At 40.6% G+C, this 26,077-nt stretch overlaps 1 protein-coding gene across 4 annotated transcripts in view; it reads left to right on the top strand.

Annotated features, from left to right (window-relative positions):
- PDE6D (phosphodiesterase 6D) overlaps positions 1-23,074 on the top strand; it is a 50,867-nt gene extending 27,793 nt beyond the window's left edge. For all 4 annotated transcript variants that reach the window (XM_081096247.1, XM_081096250.1, XM_081096248.1 and 1 more), the window contains 4 exons: positions 19,110-19,198; positions 19,790-19,915; positions 20,631-20,736; positions 22,488-23,074. In XM_081096247.1, the coding sequence (XP_080952373.1) occupies positions 19,110-19,198; positions 19,790-19,915; positions 20,631-20,736; positions 22,488-22,569 (403 nt within the window). In that variant the 3' untranslated portion in view covers positions 22,570-23,074. The remainder of the gene's footprint in view (positions 1-19,109; positions 19,199-19,789; positions 19,916-20,630; positions 20,737-22,487) is intronic.
- The last annotated feature ends 3,003 nt before the right edge of the window (positions 23,075-26,077 follow it).

Below are 26,077 nucleotides of genomic sequence, written 5' to 3'. Positions count from 1 at the left end.
ACATTTGTTTTCTGCACTTAGGTGCCATCTGTCAATAAAGAGTGGACTACTAGCATCTAATAGTGACACTGCTGGAGGAGCCCAATAGCGCTCCCGGCACTTTTGGAGAAAGACAGGAGGAGCTTGATCACGCTCCCCGGCACTCTAGGGGTTAATACTAATCCTAGTGAGTACTCACTGTATTCCAGGCACTGAATAGTTTTACATACATTAATTAATTTTCATAGAATCTTCACAAAAATTATGTAGGTTTTTATTGCTTTTTGGAGTTGCAAACTAAGCCTTAAACTAAGCCCAAAGTCACAAAACTGTTAAATGACAGAGCCATGATTATAACCAAGGCCGTGAGACTTCAGGCCTATGCCTTAACCACATGGTATACCAGTTACCGGTAGGAGGAGAGGGACTGAAACAGAAAATGAAAGAATGCTAGAATATGGAGAAGTAAAAGGGAAGGGGTTTCAGGTGGGAATAAGGCTTAGGAGAAGCATAAAACAAGGTTTCAAGGGATAGTGTCACTTATAGGGACAGGTCAGTGATTTGAACTACTTTGGCTGAAGCAGGTGGGTTGTTTTTGTGGATTTTTAAAAATATGATTTTAGAGAGGAAGGGAGAGGGACAGAGAGAAACATCAATGTGACATCCATTGGCTGCCTCTTGCAGATCCTCTACTGGAGATAAAGCCCACAAACCAGGCATATGCCCTGACTGGAATCTTACCGACAACCACACCACCACAACGGCCAGGGCTAGAGCATATGGTTTTTTAGGTGAACTGGAGACACCTCATAGTTAAGGGTGTCAGACAATGACATAGGTCTGCACTTGATCCTGTGACAGTAGAAAGCACTGAGAGGATTTTGAGCAGGGAGGTGACATGATCCAACTGGTATTTTAGAAACAATAGTCTGGCAGTAGTTTGTAGATTGGATTGGGGGGGAAATACATGAAAATGCATTTCAGTGCAAGAAATAGCAGGGCTTGGTGACTGACTGGAAAGGAAGGTGGGAGGTTGGTCATGAAGGTCAATGCCCAAAGAGACAAAGCCCTCAAGAATTTTGGCACCAAAATAATTTTGCCAAAGCTGGAATCCTTGAGAATAAGCTATAAATGACTTCATGCAGACCTCATTTCTATAAATTTCCTATACCTCCCAAAATGCAGACTCCTCTAGGCCAGTGGTCGGCAAACTCATTAGCCAACAGAGCCAAATATCAACAGTACAACGATTGAAATTTCTTTTGAGAGCCAAATTTTTTAAATTTAAACTATATATGTAGGTACATTGTTATTAACTTAATTAGGGTACTCCAAAGGCTTAGGAAGAGCCACACTCAAAGAGCCAAAGAGCCGCATGTGTCTCACTAGCTGCAGTTTGCTGACCACGGCTCTAGGCAATAGTCCTTTCTGGTAGTCTCCTCCCCTTGCTTTATATTCCACCAATTTCTCCCCAGCACCACCCAGTCAGAAAGCTCCTTTCATTCTAAACAAAATCCCCTCCCTTCAGGAGCTCTTCACTGAGCATCCCTCCCATCTGCCTTCCACACTGAAACCTGACCTGCCCCCAAGGAGGCCATTTCCCTAGGAACCCTGGGGAGGACAGCTCTTTTGTCCTCACCTACTCTAGGGGCCAGGCTCAGGACTCCGGTTTGATAGGTGAAAATTTGCATTTCCCCTATGTTTTGGATAGTATTCTTTTGAGCTTGTTTATCTTTTTCATATGTAAGTGCTCCTTATGTAGCAAAGACCCTGTCCTTTTGTTTGCTGTATTATAAGTATTTTTCTAGTTTTTCATTTGGCTGAATTTTATGACTCTGAAGTATAGAAGTTATTCTATATTTTTATTTTCTGAAATACTTTTAAAATTAAATTTAATTCGGGTAATACACAAATACATTCTTCTTTTGATCTCAGTTCCCAGCCCTTGTGTCCTCCCTCTCCTGCTGAAACCACTCAGGTTCTGAACTTTTTCTGTGGAATTATGTATGCTTTACTCTTTTCATGATTTCTCCTTTTGTTTTTCTGCTTAGAGAGGCCTTCCTCATTCGTAGGTCTTATAAATATTCATCTATATTTTCTTTATATTCTAACTGTTGTGGTCAATTGGAGTATATTATAGTAAGCAATGTGAGATAATTAACCATTTTTCTTCACTGATTTGGATTTTAGCATATATTAAAGTCAACATGTGTTGGGGTCACAGATAGGTTTGCTAGTACATCAATCTGCCTATTTTTTGTGCTAGCACCACACTAATTATTGTAGCCTGACTTAAACTTTAGTGGACTTCCCACCTCTGCCACCTACATGTTCTACATTAACCTCTTTTTTTTTTTTTTCCATTTCATCCTTGAGGTACTTGAAGGCCCTCCCAGTTAGCATCCTCCTTCACCAGACTGTTATCAACAGTTTTCCTCTCCTCTCTAAAATAAAATCAATTTTCTCTCTAAATTCCTTAATTTTTATAAAGTACCATTGTTTTCCTAGTTACTCTGGTTCAACCCCACCGCTAGCTTGTTCATAACTCAGCAGCTCTCACCACAACTATTAACTCTTCTGCATCTTCTCCCCACCTTGAAACCAGTAATTCTCAGGGTAAGAAAGAAATCCCAGTCAAAAGAGGCCCCTCCTGGCCTCTCTTTGCTTAATTTCCCTACTGAAAGTTTTGTTACATTACTGGGATATCATTTACTCTGCTATTACTAAGGAAAAACTCGAGTGATAAGGTTTAAACATAAGTAAAACAGCAATGGAATATTGAAGGCCATAAAGCAGCAGTTCTCAACCTGTGGGTCGCGACCCCTTTGGGGGTCGAACAACCCTTTCACAGGGGTCGCCTAAGACCATCGGAAAACACATATATAATTACATATTGTTTTTGTGATTAATCACTATGCTTTAATTATGTTCAATTTGTAACAATGAAAATACATCCTGCATATCAGATATTTACATTACGATTCATAATAGTAGCAAAATTACAGTTATGAAGTAGCAACAAAAATAACTTTATGGTTGGGGGTCACCACAACATGAGGAACTGTATTAAAGGGTCGCGGCATTAGGAAGGTTGAGAACCACTGCCATAAAGTAAAGCATAGCCTTATAGTCTTAAATGTTGTCTTAGAAAGTAGTAGTGTGGATGTACATATGGGTGTCTTTGTTTATTTTGTTTATTTTTAAGCTTCATTTTGAAATAATTTTAGCTTACAGGAAGTTGTAAAATGGTACAGTGAGTTCCCATGTATTTTTCATCCAATGTCCCTTAATGATAACATCTTAAATAGCCATAATATATTATCAAAATTGGAAATAAACATTGATATGATCCCATTAACTATTGTTTTACCTGGATAACATATTTTAGAATTACCCTGAGAGTTCATTTGTTAAATAACCATCAAAACAGTCATGTAACCAACCAGCTGCTTTTCAGCTATCTTATTTACAGTCAGAGTCAGTAGATGTGTATTAAAAGAAATGAGATGTTGAGCAAAGAACAAAGGGTAGCCCTGGCTGGTGGTGTTCAGTGGTTAGAGCATCAGCCGGTGCACCAAGGGTCTTGGGTTCGATTCCTGGGTTTCAGGTTCTATCCCCGGCACCATTTGGGGTGCATGTGGGAGGCAACCAGTTGATGTGTCTCTCTCACATTGATGTTTCACTCTCCCTCCTCTTTCTTTCTCTTTCTCCCTCTTCCCCCTCCCTTCCACTCTCTTTAAAACTCAATGGAAAAAATATCCTCAGGTGAGGATTAACCAAAAAAAGAACAACAAAGGATAACAAACTAGTGAAATTTTTGTCAAACCCAGCTCCACAAAATTTCCTTCTGAGGGACATTTCTGTGTTCCCCAAGGAGCCAACTGAAAGTTTCATGGAATAGCAGATTTCTCGTCCTGTTTGGTGTGTTCTGTCTCCAGTTTTACTGTTTCCAGGGGAGGAGCCAGGAGTCAAGTTAGTCAGGGGAGGGAATCCATAGCCTCTGCTGTTGTTACAAGTCAAAAGCAAACCCTGTCGCCCTCATCTGTGGCTGACTGAGACAAAGGAAAATAATGTAACAGGAGCAAATTGACATTAGCCATCTCTGCCAGCAGTTACTAATATAGCAGTTTCAGGTTCTCTTGGTCAAACAAAGTTCATGTTGCCTTAAAAGTTTGCGGTAGATAGTTTGATCTTGATCCTTGCTTGAGGCAATATTGAAAGTTATACTTATTGTAAGGTGTCATTGATATTACAGTGATGCATTTCAGGGTCTTTGGATTTAAAAAAAGGTAACTTTATAAAGACATGAAAGGAATTTTTTTAGAGAGATATTGCGAGGTAGGTAAAGATATATTATGGTGGTATGACAAATTAAGTTCTAGTTTTTAGGGGGTTCAGTATCTGAAATGTGAGTGTGTCTAAATGGGGTATAATCTTTAAAAGTTGTTATCATCTAACATGATTGGAATTTTTCCCTATCACAGTGAAGACTTACCATGGCCTTAGGAAATCACAGGAATAGAAATTCACTTACAACTCTCAAATTAGGGCTTTATCAGAGAAAAGTTACTCCATTCATTAAAAAAAATTCACTTAGTACCTTTAAAACAGTAAATTCCTACAAATCTTTGTAAATCATTTAATTTCCAAAAAGAATCCTTATTTTCACATGACTGTGATATTGCTAAACTTAAATCCACCTGCATAGAAAAGCATTCTCTCTGGGCTCTTACATTAAGGCATCTCACAGAATCTTAGATGTAATACCTTTTTCTAGCTAAATGTGTACATTCAGATGAGCAGCAAACAGATATACTCATTCATTTCTTTAAAAATATGTTTTTATTGATTTTTAAAGAGACAGGAATACAGAGATAGAAACATCACTGAGAGAGGAACATCATCAATCAGCTGACTTCTGAACACACCCCCACTGGGGATCGAGCCTGCAATTGCCCTGACCAGGAATCAAACCGGCAACCTCTGGGTTCCTAGATCAATGCTCAACCGCTGAGCCACACTGGCCGGGCTCTACTTATTCATTTTTAAAAGCTAGCAATTTTCTAAAAGTAGTATGAAAATATAAAGGAGACTGATTCTGCTGTTTATTTATAATAATATCCCGTTTTAAAATTATACCTTTGCACCTGCTCAAGTTTCATGATAATAGAGCTAATGATCTTGGCTTTTCTGTCACAGCTTTAGGAATGTGCCCCCATTTTGAATTTGTAGCATCTTTAGTGATTTCTATTTTCCAAAGTTTATAATTCTAAACTGTTCTGAAAATGGTAGGAAAGGATTATCTGTAGAATTTGATTATATTTAAATAGACTAAAAATAAGAATCAAGTGCTAAATAAATAAAAACTGTATAATAGCCCTAGCCGGCTTGGCTCAGTGGATAGAGCATCAGCCTGCTGGGTCCCAGGTTCAATTCCGGGCAAGGGTACATGCCTGGGTTGCGGGCTCCATCCCAGTGTGGGTGTGCAGGAGGCAGCCAATCAATGATTCTCTCTCATCATTGATGTGTCTATCTCTCTCCTTCTCCCTTCCTCTCTGAAATCAATAAAGAAATATATTTTTTTAAAAAACTGTATAATAACTCTAAGGCAGTGATTTTCAACCTTTTTCATCTCATGGCACACATAAACTAACTATTAAATTCAGTGACACACCAAAAAATATATTTTTTGCCAATCTGACAAAAAAAAAACCTAGGTATAATTTTGATTCATTCACACTGGATGGTTGTTGTTGTGTTGGCTGTTGTCATTTTTTTATTTGACATTCTAAGGGAGAAGAGGTCAATGCCTCTGACTAAATAGTCAGGTATCACATGTTTTAAAAATTCTTGGGGGGAAAAATGTAAAATAAAATTTAAAAAATAAAATAAAAATTCTTGCAACATACTGGTTGAAAATCACTGCTCTATATGTTAATAAGTGCCATGGACTTATTAGGCAGGCAGGCATCGCCACAAGATAAATGGACTTTACAAAGTAGAATTTTAAAAAATACTGATTAAAAAATTAGTTCCACCCTGGCAGAGTGGCTCAATTGGTTGGAGTGTTGACCCATATAACAAAAGGTTGCAGGTTCATTTCCCAGTCAGGGCACATATCTAGGTGGCAGTTCCATCCCCTGTCGGGTGCAAATGGGAAGCAATCAATGGATGTTTCTCTCTCCCCCCCCCCACTTCCTCTCTCTAAAATCAATAAACAGGCTCTGGCTGGTGTGGCTCGGTTGTGCACCAGGAGGTTGCCGATTAGATTCTGGTCAGGGCACATGCCCAGGTTTTGGGCTCGATCCTCGGTAGGGGGTGTGCAGAAGGCAGCTGATCAGTATTGCTCTCTCACAATGATGTTTCTCTCTCTCCCTCTCCCTTCCTCTCTCTCTAAAAATCAATAAACTATTCTTTCCATAAATAAGAAAATAAACATATCCTCAGGTAAGGATAAAAAATTAGTCGCTTTTTTTGCCTTAATTCAAACAATTCTAAAATGAAAATTATTCCTAAAAAAATATATCCTATAAAAAATTAACATTGACTATCCTTATGTAGAGTACCTCAAACCTAATAATTTCTAATAACTGTTCATCCTCCTTACCTATATTACCCAAAAGAAAAAGAAAAATCTTTGCTATGTCCTTTTGGTACAATGGAAAAGTTACTGACTGACACGATCAAATGCCAGGAACTCAGCCAAAAATTTCCTGCTTTTGCTATCATCTTAATGAAAGGTAACGCCTCTACCCTCAAGAAGCCTATAATCAAATTAGGGAGGCAGTAACTAGTACACAAAATTCCTGCTAACAGCACTTTGAGAGTTAAGAATAAGGAGAAGTGTTACCAGGAGCAGTATAAGAAAATCAGACAGGAAGAAGACAAGAAATAGGCATTGGGGGTGGAGCCATTTGGCAAGTGGGAACTGATTTTTTAAATGTTAATTCTTTTAGGGAGGTAGGATTATAGTGTCTGTTTTAGCCAGGAGGTACAAATATGAGACCTTGTAATTCTGCCCCTGTGTTTAAAGAAGCCTCACACCTCTGCCTTTAGTGAAATAAAACCAACAATGCCAAAGTTGGCATGACAGAGCTGTGGCAAAGCCTTCATCAGGAAGTTACTGTATATTAGAGTAATGAGATCAAATCATCACTAGAGAAAAGCTTCCAATGAGAGAAAGAAATTCAAGTAACCTAAAATATGAAAAATTAGATCTGTCTTTGGTTAATAATTAAGAAGTAATTTTTAGCCCTAGCCAGTTGCTTAGTGGTTAGACTTGAGCGTCTGCCTGCAGACTGAAAGGTCATGGGTTTGATTCTGGTCAAGGGCACATACCTCAGTTGCAAGCTTGATATGTCTCTTTCACATCGGTATTTCTCTGTTTCTACCCCTTCCTTCCACTCTCTCTAAAAATCAATGGAAAAAAATATCCTCGGGTGAGGATTAATTCCCCCCCCCCAAAAAGTAATTTTTATCAGTTATTTATGCTTTTATTTTAAGTTAATGGACAGATTTTTAAAATTTTCAAACACTATAAAAGGTTATACAGTGAAAACTAAGTTCCCCTCCTGCAAAAAAGACAAGTTTCTTTTAGTTTAAAATCTGGAATGTGTTTTTAAATCAGATGGAGGAATAAATTATATATTAAAAGAACTAGGAGGCTCTTTAGGCTTTAAGTGAGAGGAATAAGACAATGACACAGTAGCTCTGAAGTAAGACTTCTGGCAGTCTGCAGGTTTTGGTCAGAGAAGGAAGCGACTCTAAAGGCTTCTGGATTTTTTTGTCATATTAGATCTTTCCCACTCCCACTCACTTTTTCCCTTAGTATTTTTCTCCTCCCTCCCACCTGCCTTTCTCTTTTCTCCTTGTTCCTCTCCCTCCTTCCCTCTCTCCCTCCTTTCCTTTCTTCATTTTTAAAATCTTAATCTATCTGAAATACATTTTAATGAAAGGAGTGAGATAAAGATTTAATTTCTCTACATGGCTATCCTTTTGTTTCAACACTAATTAATAGTTCATTGTTTTGCCACTGATTTAAAATGTCCCTATTAACGTGTACTAAATTCCCTATGATTGTGTTTTCTAGGTGAGCTTTCTATTCTCTTCCATTGATCTGTCTGGTCATATTCAGGATTACACACTGTTTTAATTACTATACCGTTGTAAGTTTAATATCTGGAAGGACATATTTGTTACTTGTTTCTTGTTAATGTTCTTTTTTTTTTTAATAAACTTAGTCTTTTGTTTGTTTGTTTGTCTTTATTGTTTAAAGTATTACATGTCTCCTTTTTCCCCCGATTGACCAAACCCCCCCCCCCCGCCGCAACTCCCACCCCCGAGGGCAAGCCCCCACCAACCTAGTGTCTGTGTCCATTGGTTATGCTAATATGCATGCATACAAGTCCTTTGGTTGATCTCTAACCTCCCCCCTTTCCTGCCTTCTCTCTGAGGTTGGACGGTCTGTTCAGTGCTACCTTGTCTCTGGATCTATTTTTGTTCATCAGTCTATGTTGATCATTATATCTCACATATGAGTGAGATCATGTAATATTTATCTTTGTCCAACTGGCTTATTTCGCTTAGCATAATGTTCTCCAGGTCCATCCATGCTGTTGCAAAAAGCAAAAGTTCCTTCTTTTTTATAGCAGCATAGTATGCCATTGTGTAGATGTACCACAATTTTCTAATCCACTCATCTGCTGATGGGCACTTAGGCTGTTTCCAAATCTTAGCTATTGTAAATTGTGCCGCTATGAACATAGGACCACATATACCCTTCTGATTGGTGTTTCTGGTTTCTTGGGATATAGTCCTAGAAGTAGGATTGCTGGGTCAAATGGGAGTTCCATTTTTAACTTTTTGAGGAAACTCCATACTGTTTTCCACAGTGGTGGCACCAGTCTTTGTTACTCTTCTTTTAAGAATTTTCTTGGTGATTCTCATACTTCCATATGAACTTTAGAATCAGTTTATCGCATTTTTAAAAAATCCTATAGTTACACTTATTTGGAATGCATTAAATTTACATTTTTTTACAATTTTACATTGCATTAATTTATGGAGTATTACATCTTTATGACATTAATTTTTTTTCAATTCAAAATTAGGGTGTGCCTTTCCATTTTTTTAAGACCAGTGGCCCAGTGCACGAAATTTGTGCATGGGGCAGGTGTGTCCCTCAGCCCGGCCTGCACCCTCTCCAATCTGGGACCCCTTGGGGGATGTCTGACTGCTGGTTTAGGCCCGATCCCAGAGGACATCGGGCAGTCAGACATCCCTATTGCAATCCGGGACCACTGGCTCCTAACCGCTCACCTGCCTGCCTGCCTGATCACCCCTAACCACTCTGCCTGCCAGCCTGTTCGTCCCCAACTGCCCCCCTGCCAGCCTGCTCTCCCCCATTGGCCCCCCGCCGGCCTGCTTGGCCCCAACTGCCCCCCTGCCAGCCTGCTCGCCCCCAACTGCCCCCCCGTCAGCCTGATTGCCCCCAACTGGTCCCCCCACCGGCCTGATTGCCCCCAACTGGTCCCCCCCTGCTGGCCTGCTCTCCACCTACTGCCCCCCCCCCCCCCCGCCGACCTGCTTGGCCCCAACTGACACCCCCCTGCTGGCCTTCTCACCCCCAACTGCCCCCCCTGCCAGCCTGATTGTCCCCAACTGCCCCCCCAGCTGTCCTGCTCACCCCAACTGCCCCCCCCTGCCAGCCTGCTCACCCCTAACTGGCCCCCCCTGCTGGCCTGATCACCCCCAACTGTCCTCCCCTCCTGGCGTGATCGCCCCTAACCACCTCTGCCTCGGCCCTGCCACTATGGCTTTGTCTGGGCGGCAGCTACGGAGCCAGCTGGGGCGCTGGCTTGGCTCCATGGCTCCGGCCAGCGTTGCCATCTTTGTTGCGTCAGTTTGCATATTCCCTCCTTATTGGCTGTGGGCGTCTCCATCTTTATCGCGAAGTGGCGGTTAATTTGCATATTACTCTTTTATTAGATAGACTATTTTTGTGTCCCTCAGTAGCATTTAAAGTTTTTCTAATAGAGCTTACAACTTATATATGTTTATTTCTAAGTATTTAACTTTTTTTTGCTTTTGCAGATGCAATGTTTTCATTCTGCTACATTTTCTGATCTTTGTTAATATACAAGGCATATATTTCTTTTTGTATATTAATTTTGAGCCCATCAATTTGATTTGTTTATTATTTACAGTAGGTTTTCATTTTATTCTTTTGGGTTTTCTAGATATATAATCCTATCACTTGCAAATAATGATAATTTACTTTCCCTTTTCTAATTTTTATATTTCTTATTTCTTTCTCTTATAGTTATATTGCCTAGTACCTCCAGAATAATGTGTTCTCTGTACTACTTCTGACTTTAAAGGGAATGCTTCTAGTGTTTGTGTTTCCAGTAAGCATGAATCATGACTTACTTTACACATAGCACCTTTATTCTCCTGGCTCAATATTTCTTGACTCCTTTTCTCCCTAAATACAAAATGTTTCTTTTAATCCATTGTTAAAAACTTACATTCCTCTTCCATCACCTAATACTTGTATTTAACTCTACACCAGCCAATGACCATAAAACTCAGGATATACAAGAATGAGCAAACTAAGGGAGACTGAACTGCTAATGGTTGAAAGGATAAAAGCTTTATTTTACCTGTGAATCACTTTCATGAGACTGAATGAAATCAGAGTTGCCATTCATTTGAGCAGTTGGATATTTATAGAAGTGCTTAAGACTTAGTTTTTCTGTCTTTTTACAAATAAGTTGTTTTTCATTTCGTTAAGAAAAAAGGCAGTAATTTTTTTAAAGTTGCAGTAGAAACAAGGATGAACTTTAATCTTTGGAGGAAAGGATAAGAAAGATGATGGCAGAGCACCAAGAATAAAATGGTTGTTTTATTGTTGCTTTATTCCTTATCATGGGAAGGAGGCAGCAGCGGACAGAGGGACAAGCTTGAGCTTCACAGTCTGACCATCATTCCAAATCCTGGGCTGTGTAACTTTTTAGGGAACTTAACATCTGCCTTATTGCTTTTCTCTTAGTCTCATCACACAATGAGAAACTGCTGTTTTTTGGAACAAGTTTTGCTGCACAGTGTTTATGGCAAAGGTGTTTTCTTCTCTCAGTGGTAGAAGTGGACTAGTCACACTTGATATATTTTAGAGTTTTTCTTGGGGTGATATGGATGGCTTTTCTCTGCAGTTGGTACATCTAGGAAAATTATACCCAGCTTCTGCCAATGATAATTACCATGTCATTGTTAGTCCCATTTTCCTCTGTCACAGTTGCCTCCACAGGGGTCCTCTTAAGGTAAAGAAAGTTTTCTTCACACCTCCTTTAATCAGCTTGCCTGATGTAGCCTTGTGGTGATCATAACACTTGATTGGGTCAACTCTTTTGATTTTGCTGGCTCTTCTGACGAGAGACTTCAAACAGGTGTCCAAGTGGAGCACAGAGAGGTGCATGAGCGCATGGTGAAGTCACTGTGCCTAGATGAGAATGGGGTATTGCGAGGGTATGAAGTGGAAAGGGAGACTGGAGAGATGTTTGTGCCACAGAGTAAAGAACTTTAAGTGCTAAACTAAGAAGCTAGGAAATTTTCTCTGCAGTGATATGATCCAGCTTTTTAGGGATGTAATTTTAGGGATGTAATTCTAGTCAATGTATCCTATATAATAAAAGCATAGTATGCAAATTGTTCCTTCGAGTGGGAGTTCGTCTGGGAGTTTGACCAGGGGGCGGGGCCGGCCGGGAGAAGGAAGGGAATACCCGGCTGGCAGCCGCTAGGGACCCTACTAGTGCACAAATTTCATGCACTGGGCTTCTAGTTAGATTATAAAGACTAGACAAGTGATACTTCAACTTTATTGCATGTAAGAATTGCTTTTCAAAATGAGCATTCCCAGGCCTCTAGAACGATTCTAATTAAATAGGTTGGAGATGAGGCCTAAGAAACAACTTTTTTTTTTATCGTTTAAAGTATTACATGTCTCCTTTTTCCCCAATTGACCCGCCCCTGCCATTCCCGCCCCCCCAGGACAAGCCCCCACTGCCCCAGGGTCTGTGTCCATTGGTTATGCTAATGTGCATGCATACAAGTCCTTTGGTTGATCCCCTCTCTCCTGCCTTCTCTCTGAGGTTGGAAATTCTGTTCAGTGTTCCTTTGTCTCTGGATCTATTTTTGTTCATCAGTTTATGTTGATTATTATATCTCACATACTAGTATGAGTGAGATCATGTGATATTTATCTTTGTCCGACTGGCTTATTTTGCTTAGCATAATACTCTCCAGGTCCATCCATGCTGTTGCAAATGGTAAAATTTCTTTCTTTTTTATAGCAGTGTAGTATTCCATTGTGTAGATGTACCACCGTTTTTTAATCCACTCATCTGCTGATGGGCACTTAGGCTGTTTCCAAATCTTAGCTATTATAAATTATGCTGCTATGAATATAGGGGTGCATATGTCCTTTCTGATTTGTGTTTCTGGTTTCTTGGGCTATATTCCCAGAAGTGGAATTACTGGGTCAAATGGGAGTTCCATTTTTAACTTTTTGAAGAAACTCCATACTGTCTTCCACAGTGGCTGCACCAGTCTGCATTCCCACCAGCAGTGCACGAGGGTTCCTTTTTCTCCACATCCTCTCCAGCACTTGTCTTTTGTTGATTTGTTGATGATAGCCATTCTGACAGGTGTGAGATGGTACATTGTTGTTTTAAAGAAACAACATTTTTAACAAGGTCATCAAACTACACTTGGCAAAACAATGGGCTAGAGATGGAAGGAGAGAAATTAGTTGGAAAATCATTATATCAACAATATAAAAGAGAAATTAAGAGATCTAGCTTAACAGCAAGTTCCAATAGTAGGGGAAAAAATCATTGTTTTCTAGTGATTTTCTTAGGAGTCAGACAGATTTGGTTTCAGAGACCACTGTAGACTGAGTAGTCCTAAGAATCTGAGGAGGTGCCACAAGCCAGGACCTGCGGGTCTGAGGAGTTAAGGGGAAGAGCACTTGTGTGGGCATCTCAGGCAAAAGAGACTCTAATAGTGCATTGGAGAAAGAGAAAGGAGTCCATTGTGGCTAGAGCATTGTGACTGAGGGGGTCTTGTAAACTGTGCAAAGAACTCAAAATTGTTTTAAGTGCAAAGGAAAACAGGGATTGACATCTATTTTCCAATTTTAAGAAACGACTTCCTTCTGTGAGGAGAATGGATTAGAAGAGGAAGCAAAAATAGAAGTAAGGAAAACCATCAGGAGGTTGATAGAAAGATGATAAAGAAATAATAATAACTAATAGATAATGCACTGAGCACTGTTCTAAACACTTTACATGAACAATTCATATAAGTTTGCTATCCAGTTAGCACCCTCTTTCATTCTCAGAAGTACCACAGTTTGGATGGTAAATTACAGGAAACTGTGAATCAGCCAATTAACATTTTCACAATCTTCCTCCTCTTCCCATCAATTCCAAGTCGTTCTATGAAAGGCAGTAGCTAAGACAACTCCTATAAGCCAGTGTTATGTTAAAGTAGGAAACACTGGAGTCTTATCCTAAACTTGCTGAGCTCTTCTGTTTTGTTTCCCTCTGTCTTGGAGCTGTCTCTTCATTCTGTTTGTCTCTTTTTCTTTTTTTTTTTTAAATATATTTTATTGATTTTTTACAGAGAGAAAGGGAGAAAGATAGAGAGTTAGAAACATCGATGAGAGAGAAACATCGATCAGCTGCCTCCTGCATATCTCCCACTGGGGATATGCCCACAACCCAGGCACATGCCCCTGACCGGAATCGAACCCGGGACCCTTCAGTCCGCAGGCCGACGCTCTATCCACTGAGCCAAACCGGTTTCGGCTCTTTTTCTGAGTATCTTTTTTTCTTTCACTCTCTATGTCAGCCGTGGGCAAACTACGGCCCACGGGCTGGATCCGGCCCGTTTGAAATGAATAAAACTAAAAAAAAAAAAAGACCGTACCCTTTTATGTAATGATGTTTACTTTGAATTTATATTAGTTCACACAAACACTCCATCCATGCTTTTGTTCCGGCCCTCCGGTCCAGTTTAAGAACCCATTGTGGCCCTCAAGTCAAAAAGTTTGCCCACCCCTGCTCTATGTCCTTCTCTCTCTCCCTCTGTTTGTGTGTGTTCTGTGTTTCCTTCCTTTTTCTCATCTTTGCCTTCCCTGTTGCCTCTCTCTACTCTCTTCCCTTCCCCTAATCTCCCTCATTGCTTCCTCCTCCCTCAACAGGCCAGTGAGGTAGTGGCATGCACAGTGCATCTGTTCTGTTTAATATACACTGAGTGGCCAGATTATTATGGCCACCCCCATCAGTACTTCATTGGGCCTCCTTTTGCCTTCAGTACTGCGGCGATTCTTCTTGGCATTGACTCCACAAGATGTTGAAAGGTGATGCGAGGAATGTGACACCAGGCCTGATGAATAGCGCTGTCCAGTTCTGTGAGATTTGATGGTTGTGGAACCAGCTGCCTGATGGCTCTTTTAACTTTGTCCCACAAATGCTCAATTGGATTGAGATCTGGTGATTATGGGGGCCACCTAAGCAAGGTAAAGTCTCCCTCATGTTCTTGAAACCACTCCTACACAATATGAGCACCATGGCATGGCGCATTGTCTTGTTGGAAGAAGCCATCTCCATTGGGATACGCCATCAACATGACAGGATGAACTTGATCAGCAATGATACTTAGGTATGTTGTGCTATTCAGACATTGTTCCATACAAATTAAAGGGCCCAAATCATGCCAGAAAAACATGCCCCAAACCATAACACTGCCCCCACCAGCTTGAAGGGTTGTACTCATGTATATGAGGTGCATGCTTTCATGCTGTTTCTGCCAAATTCTCACTCTGCCATCTGCATGGTGTAACTGGAAACGTGATTCATCGGACCACATGACTTTTTTCCAATGCTCGATTATCCAATCCTTGTGTTCCTGTGTGAATTGGAGACGTTTTATCTTGGTAACTACAGACAGCAAAGCTGTTCGAACAGGCCTTAGGCTTCCATATCCCATACGATGCAGTGTACAGCTAATTTGCCTACAAACGTCAGGTGGTCATAATAATCTGACCACTCAGTGTATAAAAACAGACGTGAACCATTTCCATTTAAAACTAATTAAGATTCCAAGAGCCAGTGTATCATTCCAAAATGCTTCTAGATGGTTATTACAAAATATTTTAAATCCTTTATTCCAGTCCCTGCATTCACATCTCTAGAGGAAATCTCTAGATGAATAGTACCCCATTCATCTAACTGGTTTCTTCCAAACCCCACGCCTTCCCTTCCCACTCTACCACCATCTCCATGAATGCCTTTTTTACCTCAGATCTGTCCCCCACTCCTGCCCTGGACTGAAGGTATACCAGATCGCATCTGTTCTTTAACATAAGAGGACTTACATAACTTTCCATGGTGAGCCAAGTCTCTTTTTCTTCCATAATGTTTATCTTCATTTACTTACTCTTTTTAATCTTTCCTAAGGCTTGACACTTTACAACTATTGATTTTGCTCTGAAGTTTATTGTTTTGGCTCTGAAGCTTATTTTAAAGATGCTCTTGCTTTTACATATGAGAGTGCTTCTTTTGTCTGTCTGGTAGCAAATAAGAGGCCACCAAAGACAGCTTTCCCCTGAGCCATGGCATCCCACAGTCGAGGAGTGTTCCTTTGTGCTTGTCCTGTGCACAAATCACAGGGAGCTTTTTTTTTTTTAAAGAAATAAACAACAAAGATATATTCAAGGGTCTTAGAGTTTGTAAACACAATTAGGCAAAAACCCAGAAGTGTGCTGAAGAAGAAAGGATAGTTATAAGTTCTTATAGAGACTAATCAGTTCTGTATTCTTAGTTGGTCCAAGACACTTATCAGTTGGATGTCAGGCGGTCTGGGTGATGGATGCTAGGTAGTCGGGTCATGTAAGACCTGGCTGACCCAGAAGGTGGTATTTATAAATAGTCCTCCAGGCCCCCTCCTTAAAGCTTGTCTACTTAATCCTCTCCTCTCTCAAGATTGGAAGTGACTTGCTGTTTGAGTCTTAAAACTCAGGCTCTTTTTCTCTGAAAAATCTGGTTGGCAAAAAGCTATCAAACAAAAATGTTTTCAACCAGATGATGACTAGCCATCAAAGCTTACCTTTCATTTCCAACATTTTTAGCCAAATATGCTCCCTCTTTAGAGGACCAGCTTTTCTTATTATTATTCTAAGACACCTACCTCAATAATTTTTTTCTTTTTACTAGTAGGCTATCATGGATTTCTATTTTTATGATTTATAAGGCTGTTCCCAAATGGCTACATCTCCACTATGAACTCAGAGCCTTCCTTTTCACCCTTAAAACTACAGAATGTGGAGGGGCTCTAAGTGTCTTCTAGTCCATCATCATTGGATGGAGCTCTGTTTTTATTTCTTTAATTTTGAATTATTTATTAAGGCTTTTCTTTGCTGATCTGGGCCAGTGACAATCATACTTTTCTGGAAGCTGCTAGGTCTGATCCAGTTGTTGCTTTGTGAGGGGAGCTCCTTCTCCAAGGCTCTTATTGCTGTAGTCTTGCCCCCACTTGAATATGAGCCTGGAACTTTAGAAGTAATTTTATTTTTATTATTTAAGAAAGGCTGGCCCTAACCAGTTTGGCTCAGTGGATAGAGCATCGGCCTGCGGACTGAGGGGTCCCGGGTTCGATTCTGATCAAGGTCATGTACCTTGGTTGCAGGCACATCCCCAATTAGGGGTGTGTAGGAGGCAGCTGATTGATGTTTCTCTCTCATCAATGTTTCTAACTCTCTATCCCTTTCCCTTCCTGTCTGTAAAAAATCAATAAAATATATTTTTAAAAAAAGAAAGTCTGGTGTCCACTGTGGCTGGATTGGTACATAAGAGACTCTCTGTAGAGAAAGAATGAAAAGCATGCACAGAGGAGGTTGAATAGTAGTGTGTCTTCTGAAAACCTTAGGCTTAAATGTCTAAGGCCCTTTAGTTTATTTTTTAAATATATTTTTATTGATTTCAGAGAGGAAGTAAGAGGGAGAGAGAGAGAGAGAGAAACACATCAATGATGAATGAGAATCATTGATCAGCTGCATTTTGAGCCCGCAACCTGGGCATGTGCCCAGGACCCTTCAGTCTGCAGGCCAACGCTCTATCCACTGAGCCAAACCAGCTAAGGCTAAGGCCATTCTGTTTAGATCTGAGCTCAGAATGGACTTGCTAGAGCAATAGTATCTATTGTTTTATTTCTCCAGTTGGGGAAGCTTTCTCTTAACCCCAAAAGAGACCCCAAAATGGGCAAACATATTTGTAGTAATTAGAATTGTAAGACATGACCTAAACAAGTATGTATACTTTTGACTTGCTTTTTAATTTAGTTGTTTAAAAAAAGTGGAGTTTAGAAATATGAAGCAAAGAGAAAACCACCTAAATATAGAAGCACAGCAGTACCTGGCGATGTAATGAGCACAGAAGGAGAGTTTGTTAGGAATGCACACTCCAGGCAGAGAGTAGCACAGCCAACACAACCTCAAAGCAGTGGATTTTTGTGTTGGGGGGCGGGGGGGCGTGTTCACAAGCAGGTGGAGGGCACAGGAAACTAGTATACCCATCACATTCAAGGCACTCTGCTGGATAACCTTTAGTTAACTTTAGTAACTTTTCTTATATAGCAGCAAAATGTAGAAATAACCTTTCCAATGAGTTAAATGTAGTACCATTACATAGACAGTGATTCTAAAAAACCGTGTTAGAACTAGCCACATTTAGAGTGTTGGCCTGTGGACTGTAGGGTTCTATTTTGGTCAAGGACACGTAACTTGGTTGCAGGCTTGATCCACAGCCCCAGTTGGGGAGGGGAGGGTGAAGGGGTAGGAGGCAATGAATGTGTGTCTGTCTCATATCGATGCTTCTCTCTCTGTGTCTCTATCCCTCCCTTCCACTCTCTCTAAAAAAAATCAATGGAAAAAAATATCCTCTGGTGAGGATTAACCAAAACAAAAACAAACAAAAAATTGTTGTTCAGGGTTCTCAACTGCAAGCTACCCAAACAGTGGGAAAGGCTCAAAGGCTCTCTGGGGCTTTGAAAACTGACTGGCAGTGGAGGACCAGGACCCATAGCAGTGGTCACACGGCAGGAATGGCCAGATTAGCACTACCTGCTGCCCCTCCTGAAGAACTGCTGGCCTTTCCTCAGGTCCTGTGTGACTACAGTTTCAGAGCCCCAGAATGAAGCACCCAGGTGTCTGAGCCTAGTTACGTCCTTGCCTCCAGCTGCAGCAGGACCAGGAAAAAAGGTTCTGGATCTTCTAGTTGCTATAGTGCAAAGCAGTCACTGCCTCCCATTGGGGAAGGGAGGCTGCAATGTACTGTTGGGAAGAGGATTTGGTTGCTAGACAGCAAAAGAAAAAAAAAAGACATAAGTATATCAACTATCTGAATTGAAGCTCAGTTTCTTTACAAATATTAACCATCTTTCCCATACTTAGCCATATTAACTATCTTCTCATACTTAGCTTCCATGCATGGATAATATTAATTTTCTTTTCCTTTAATGATTTGTCCATAGTTTTTAAAAACTAAACAACAACAAAAACCTTTGTTTTCATTTGAGCTGTTTGGTTCTGCTGTCAAAATGTATATTTTTCTAGATTTCTTTTTTTGTTCTCTGAGTGTCCTTTTTAAAAATATACATATTTTTTATTTATCTCAGAGAGGAAGGGAAGACAGGGAGATAGAAACTTCAGTGATGAGAGACAATCATTCATCAGCTGCTTTCTGTATGCCCCCCACTGGGGATTGAACCCACAACCCGGGCACATGCCCTGACCAGGAATCAAACCATGACCTCCTGGTTCATAGGTCGATGCTCAACCACTGAGCCACACTGGCAGAGCGACACTGTTCATTTTTTACCTCTTTCTAGATGTGTGCAATCTTTGGGTTCTTATGTTGTAGATGAAAATATCTCCTCCGGGTTTCGTGCTTCTTCCTTTACATGTCTTATGGACTCGCCTACACCTATTTACTTGGATGGCACTTAGCAGTTAGGCCAAGTACAAAGGAGCAGTCACTTTTAGTGCCTTATTTTTCCTCAATATATTTGATCAGAAATTGGATGAACCTCCGGGATGCTGAGACAGGGAAGATACTCTGGCAAGGAACAGAAGACCTGTCAGTCCCTGGAGTGGAGCATGAAGGTACTTTCCAACCCTTTGTCTGCAAAGCTCTTGATGACTGGGGAGCAGGGCCTAAGCATTAGGGAGTTAAGTCAATGCAGACTAATAGGAGGGTGAGCCCTGGAGGCACAGCACATTCACCTACATGTTACTGAGATTTCTAGTTTCTTAAGTTTCTGTCTCCCACTTCCCAGAACCCACTTTGTGTTGAAATTTTAGCATTAGAATATACCCAAGGATATAAACTAAGACTCAACTTTTTTCCCCCAAATAAAATTTGCATTTTCATTTCCCTTAAATAAATAGAAAAACTAAGGGGTAAAACCAATAGAACAGAGTAGAGAGAAGGTGCCCTTTCAGCCCCTTTCCTGATGACAGTAGCTAGGTAAGGCCTTTAAACGCACTAAATCTGATGTGCCTTGATACTCTTTCAGTCAAATACACTTTACCAATTGGGGACCTCTTTAATTAAAAAGTATAATTCTGTTACTCAGGCATTCTTTGAAATTTAACATAGAAAATGGGCTCTCTAAATCAGTTTCCAGAAACTTGAAGCACCATAGTAATGTGCTTTAATTTAGAATGGCTTCAATATTTCCTTTTCTTTACCAGCCCGTGTTCCGAAGAAAATTCTCAAGTGCAAGGCAGTGTCTCGAGAATTGAACTTCTCTTCAGCAGAACAAATGGAAAAATTCCGCCTGGAACAAAAAGTTTACTTCAAAGGGCAATGCCTAGAAGGTATTCTGCTGCTCTGTGCCTGAAATCCAGGCTTAGGGTGACAGGGACAAAAGGCAAGACGCAATGAGCTATAAAACACTGCTTTAATAACATTCACTTTGCAACTCAGTTTGTGACAGGATTCCTACACCCTGCAAGATTGGGGACCCCCAGTGAGAATAAACAGAAACAAAGCTGGCACTATAAGGGGCTTTGAGCTCAACAAAAGGTTTCTGACTGTTTGGGCCAGGCATCGGTGCCTGCTTTGTCACTGAGGTGGTATTGTAACACGGTCACAAGGAAACTGCTGATTAGGGCCTGGTACAGTGCTCTCCATACAGTCTCACAGATTTGACTGGCAGGACCACTCTGCATTGAGTTTTCACCATGAAGTATAAGAGTGCACATATGTGTCCTAGAGCTAACATTCCAAGTGAAAAGGCCTATTCTATACTTCTGTTCTATACTTTTATTTACATCCAGCCTTACTTCTAAGACAACTTTGTTTATACTATATTCACCCACTGGTCCTAGTTCTTTAGACTCCAGAGCATAGGGACTAGGCCTCTGGTGTAGTTCAGAGGACAGCCGAAGGGAGTCCTTTTTATGCCTCTGTCCTGGGAGGTTTCATTGGTGGTTCTCAAGGTCAAAAAGAGGCTCGCTCTAAAGGAAAGGGACAAGGAGCCCTGAGACTCTATCTGGGATGTCCACTGATCCATTTTCCTTCTTCCCACAGAATGGTCCTTCGAGTTTGGCTTTGTGATCCCGAACTCCACAAACACCTGGCAGTCCCTGATAGAGGCAGCGCCTGAGTCCCAGATGATGACTGCCAGCGTGCTAACGTGAGTGAGCAGGCCACAGGAATTGTGGATGTATCTAGAAGCAGGCATTCCAGGCAGGTGGGACTCATGGTCCTGTTCAGTGGGTAGGCAACCTACTTTAAAAAGAGGCTAAAAGACTATCCAGGGGTATCTGACTTTACAGGTACTGACTTTTGTCATATGAAAAAGGCAGCATGATGGATTGGAAAGGATAGAAAACTTTAGACTAAATTCCTGATTAAACTTGACTAAATATGTAATCTTGGACAACCTATTTTACCTCTCTGGTCCTTATTCTTCTCTCTAAATATAGAATTAATAATTCTCTCTCACAGAGGTGTAGTGAGAATAAAGTGAGATGACATAGAAGGAAGCTGGCATGTAATCTATATTATATTAAATCCATGCTAATTTCTTCCCTTTCCTGACTGCCAAACTTTTGGTACTCTGTACTTCGTTTGAATAGCCTTTAACAGAATCTGGTAAAGTCCTAATTCTGTTTTAGAGGATAATGTTTGGTTATAGTTTTTCATTATACCTTACCATTTTTAATAGCTGTGCATCCTACTCAAATAATAATTACTTTGTCCTTTGTCCAAAAACACTGTCAATAACTACACACCTACCATTTTATCTTAGGAAAAGATATTTGTCTTTCAAAGGTTTTAGTAAAGTGCCTAGTAATGAGTTATTCACACAGGTAATTGTGTAATGTTGGATCATCTCTCTAAACAGGCCCTAAAGCCATGTTGAATTTGTAAATAGAAGTTATATATAAGTCTTTAGTAGTTTTTTTAATTACAACAGTAGGTATTTTTATATTCTATAAACCAGTCAGATCTTGAATTATTTACCTATCTTATAATTAATTATCAGCAAAAATGTATCTTCTGGCTATTAATTACCCTGGGAAAATACAGCGTAGTATGCAGAAGGGCATTTTTTAAATTTTATTAACCATAATCTGACTTCTTGGCCAGGCCTGATTTCTTTTAGGTACTAGAACCACTAAGTCTTTGACAATATATTTAGGTTATTGAAGTCATATGTTACTTTTTAGAACCCTAAAACAGTACCTCTGTTGCCCTTAACTCGGTTCCCAACACAGATCTATCATTTGGGGTTCTTTCGTTGCCAGTCATAGAAACTGACCCTGGCTAACATGACAGAAAGGGCTGAGCTCCTGGCAGCTTGAAGGATGAAGGTGGCAAAAATCTGTGGATGTTTTCCTCAAGGAGCAGCCATAGGGAAGGATCCTGCTCAGGGGAGAGAGCCTGATTGGCCCAAATTACGTCCTTTGTCCACCCTTTTGCCAGGAGAGGGAGGAGCCACTTGATGGACCCTTGGACTGGAGATGGGTGGTTCCCCAAAAGAAGAGCAGAGTGCTATTACCTGAAGTGAGGAGAACAGATAAAGGACAGACCAACCCACAGCAGTGTTGTAGAGAAAGACACCACCTCTGTGTATCAGAAAATCAGTATATTTATAAGCACCCCTCTGTGCAGAGCATTCTACTAAGGGCCTGAAGTGTACCAAGGATTAAGACATGCTCTCTCTTCTGATTTCTGAACTTGAGGAAGACAAACCTAGCCACATAAGTTTAATGTCATATTAGACTTCTACCCCATGTAGACACAGATTTGAATGTCCCTAAGCCAAGGTGCTAGGTGGGTATATGTCCAGGGCCCAGCAAACCCAGATTGAAATCACTTTCTGGAAATGAAATCTGTTGCCTAACACATCGCTCTTTTGCCGTCTCTTCTTACTCACAGTGGGAATGTTATCATAGAGACAAAGTTTTTTGACGACGATCTTCTCGTAAGCACATCCAGAGTGAGACTTTTCTACGTTTGAGAGAAGAATGTATTGCATTTTAAGAATTTGGGTTTTGCGGGGAACAGAGGAAACTGTTTACTTTTTTCCTCCACACATTTGATTTTTGACACTTCCACCCCTAATTCCCTCTACAACAAAACCCACCTGCGGCCACAAGGGGACCAGCTCTGCACTCAAGCTGCCATCTTCCACTGACCAGGCTAACTCCCCACCTCAGACCAGGGCAGAGGGCATGCCTCGACTCTTTCCCAGGGTAAACATGGGACAAACACACACCAGGAGCCAGTGCAGGAGCCAATGCTGTTCCTGTCATCCTCCCTGCCTCCTCCTTGGGTCCTACAGGGCACGCATCTTCTTTGGCCCCTGGCTTTGGAAAAATTCATGTTCTTGACCCATATTTAGTCTTTTCCTACCTTTTCTATTTCATACATTCTCATACATTTAACTTGTAAAATAGACTGTGATATTATTATGTAATGAATTGAAATATGAATTAAAATATTCCTACAGTCTTTAACATGGCACTGCTTTCATCTCTCCTTTTTCTGGAACACAAACTTGGCTCCATGATGAGAAAAACGACATTTATCAGACCATAGGATCGCAATTCTGTTTTACTCCAGAGACCAGATGATAGATCTTATGGTTCCTGAGTCCTTCAGCTGCTGATTTCCAATAATATAAAACGTACCTGAGCAAGACCAATGACCTTAATACTTGTCTTTTAGACATTATATTTAGTGGTTCTCTTTCACAGCATACATGCACCCTGTCTTTGTTGGTTTGTTGTTTTTAACTTTTTCTATTTCTTTATAATGTTCATTTGTTGAAGAGGTTTCCAGAAAGGGTAGATGTTCTAAGTTGGTAGGGTAGGGACTCATTCCTAAATGAGAGAATAAGTTACAGAGTGAAGATCCTCCTGAAGTTGACTGGAGAACACTGGGGAAGACCTGGGATGCTGGGAGCCGTAAAAATTTGTCAGAGAAGTTCATGTGGGAGAGAAGTGATTATACATCTACAGTACTTTCCAGTCTGATGTGAGAGAGAACATTTAAAGAGGTTCCTTTTTAGGAACTTACCTCTGAGCTACCAGTAGCCTCCACTATCCTTTATAAAATACCAACAATTAGTCCCTGGCCAGGTAGCTCATCATCCCAAGATGCCAAGGGTGCAGGTTCAATCCCCGGTCAGGGCACATACAAGAATCAACAAATGAATGCATAAGTAAGTGGAACAACAAATCAATGTTTCTTTCTTGCTCACTCCCTCCCTTCCTCTCTCTCTAAGAAAATTAAAACAATCAATAAATATACCAACAATTAAAAGTTTTCGGGTTCCCACAGTAGTAAGGTCCAGGGCAAGGAGAGTACACTCAGAGACCTGCCCTCTGCTGTAGCCCCTGCTCCCAGTCCCTGCTCTGTTGCTGAAGGGGCTGTTTGCATTGGTGGAGAGGAGGAGCTGTACATTTTTAGTATATTATTGCCATCATTCAGGGGCAGTTCTGTCCCTCACAGTAGGTCTGTTGTCTTTAAAAGCTAATTTTTAATTATCAAAGGGAAGCCTGCCCCTTCCAGCCTGGTATAGGATGGAGAGGAGAAATGAGGAGGATGCAGGACAAAAAGATGACATCCTTGTTCTCCACCCCCAGCCATGGGTGGGAGGGGTGGGTAGAAATATCTGCCCAGGTGTGGGGGAAAGATGAGAACTTCAGAAAGTTAGTGGGGAAGGATGAGCTGTCCCACAACATAGTGGTCCAGGCCTATTGACTTTTCTTCCTAAACATGTCCCCCAATTGTCGTCTTTACCCCTTCCCCGCTCCGCAGTTCCTATAACCATTGGGCTGGTCCAGTTGATGGCATTGCCTCCCCTTCTGACTTATCCTTCACAACCAGAGAGAGCCCCAAGATGTGCATCTGACAGTCAATCTCCTTTGTATTACCAAGTTTATTTTTAGGACTTCTGGCTTAGTGACCTGGTTGTTGTTTTGTGGCTTTCAAAGTGCCCTGTTAAAATGGTCCTCAAAGTGAAGACATCATCTGGCTTTGAGGTTCCTTTTGGTGCTTTTATTTGGTCTGAAACTGAGCAGCTTTGACTGTAGCTTTGAATAAACTGAGGGGCAGAATGGAGTGGAGTGAAAAGCAGAAATTTGGTGAATACGTTTGGTTCCCAAACTGTACACGAAGGCACCCTGTAGCTCTGCAGCAAACTCACAGAGGTGCTACAGGATCTTTTAATTTTCAAAGGAAATACAGTGATACAGGACATCTGTCATATATTGCTCAAACTATTAGCTCAAGATAGTTCAGTTTCAACAGTAGAACACACTACGTTCTTTTTCGATGAGGTATCTTTGGTAAACCAGGTTTTTGAAGGTTTTGGTGATGATAAGCAACTACTACCCTTCAAAAATAATGTGACTAGAAAATAAGGATGGTGGTGTCCAGTCTGATTCCAAGGATTAAGAAACTGTGCCGTGCCCAACAGGCACACCCATTAGGAGGTCATTGTGATTATAAATGAAATAAAAATATTTTTTCTCTCAATTTATATGGCTTTTTTTTCCAAAAAATAATATGGCAGCCACTGTTAGGACTGAAGTCATTTGAACCTAACTGTTTAATAAAGGGAATTATTAGTTTGGTGGGGGTTTTTTGCCTAAATAATATAAGTGAAAAGTTACTGAGACACTAAGGATATAGTGAGCAGAGAATGTTTGGGGACCTCTGGTAAGCCCTTGGTTTTAAAATATGCCTTTCAGAGAGTTAGAAACATACATCACCATTCTGGCCAACAGGTATTGTCTACCCACTTCTGAACTCTAGGCAGCTCTTGGTTTACGGAATACTTTTGAATTCTTGTACTTATTATAGGAAGTATATTTAAAGAAAAATAAGACATTTACTCAGATTTTTTAGAACAGCTTTTAAGTGACTTGATTTATTCAAATCACCCCCAAATAGCTCTTCTCAATTATAAGAGGAAAAGCAAAATTATTACCACTTGAATTTTTAATTTGTATAACAAGCATTACTTTCATTTTAGGTTAACATATGTACACTCGAGCTAAACAATATGCTATCTGAATATTTTATCGTACATGGGGTACCCCTATATAATGGCACTCTGCATGCTCAGTCTAACTAGTTAGAGAACTTAGAATTTTATTTTACTGTTTTATGTTATTACAGAGGTTGACAATGGTCACTTATTTTTTTCCATGGTGTATTGTTGGCTCTACATATCCTTTACTCGTGGCCCAACCCTGGGTAAGGACTGGAATCCAAATCATCTCTTCCAGCAGATGTCTGCCAACTTTTAATTGGCTTATATTCAGCAACAAGCTACAGTTCATTTGGTACAATTAGGCTAAGGTCAAAAACAGTTTTCCTGGAGGGCTTACATTCACTTAAAAGTAAACATTTTAGCCCTAACCAGTTTGGCTCAGTGGATAGAGTGTTGGCCTGCGGACTGAAGGGTCCCAGGTTCGATTCCGGTCAAGGGCATGTACCTTGGTAGCGGGCTCATC

The sequence above is a fragment of the Myotis nattereri genome (genome assembly GCF_964212035.1).
Source record: "Myotis nattereri genome assembly, chromosome: 7".
Taxonomy (NCBI): domain Eukaryota; kingdom Metazoa; phylum Chordata; class Mammalia; order Chiroptera; family Vespertilionidae; genus Myotis; species Myotis nattereri.
Note: the sequence above shows the minus strand (reverse complement) of the source record. Positions and strands in the feature narration are given on the sequence as shown.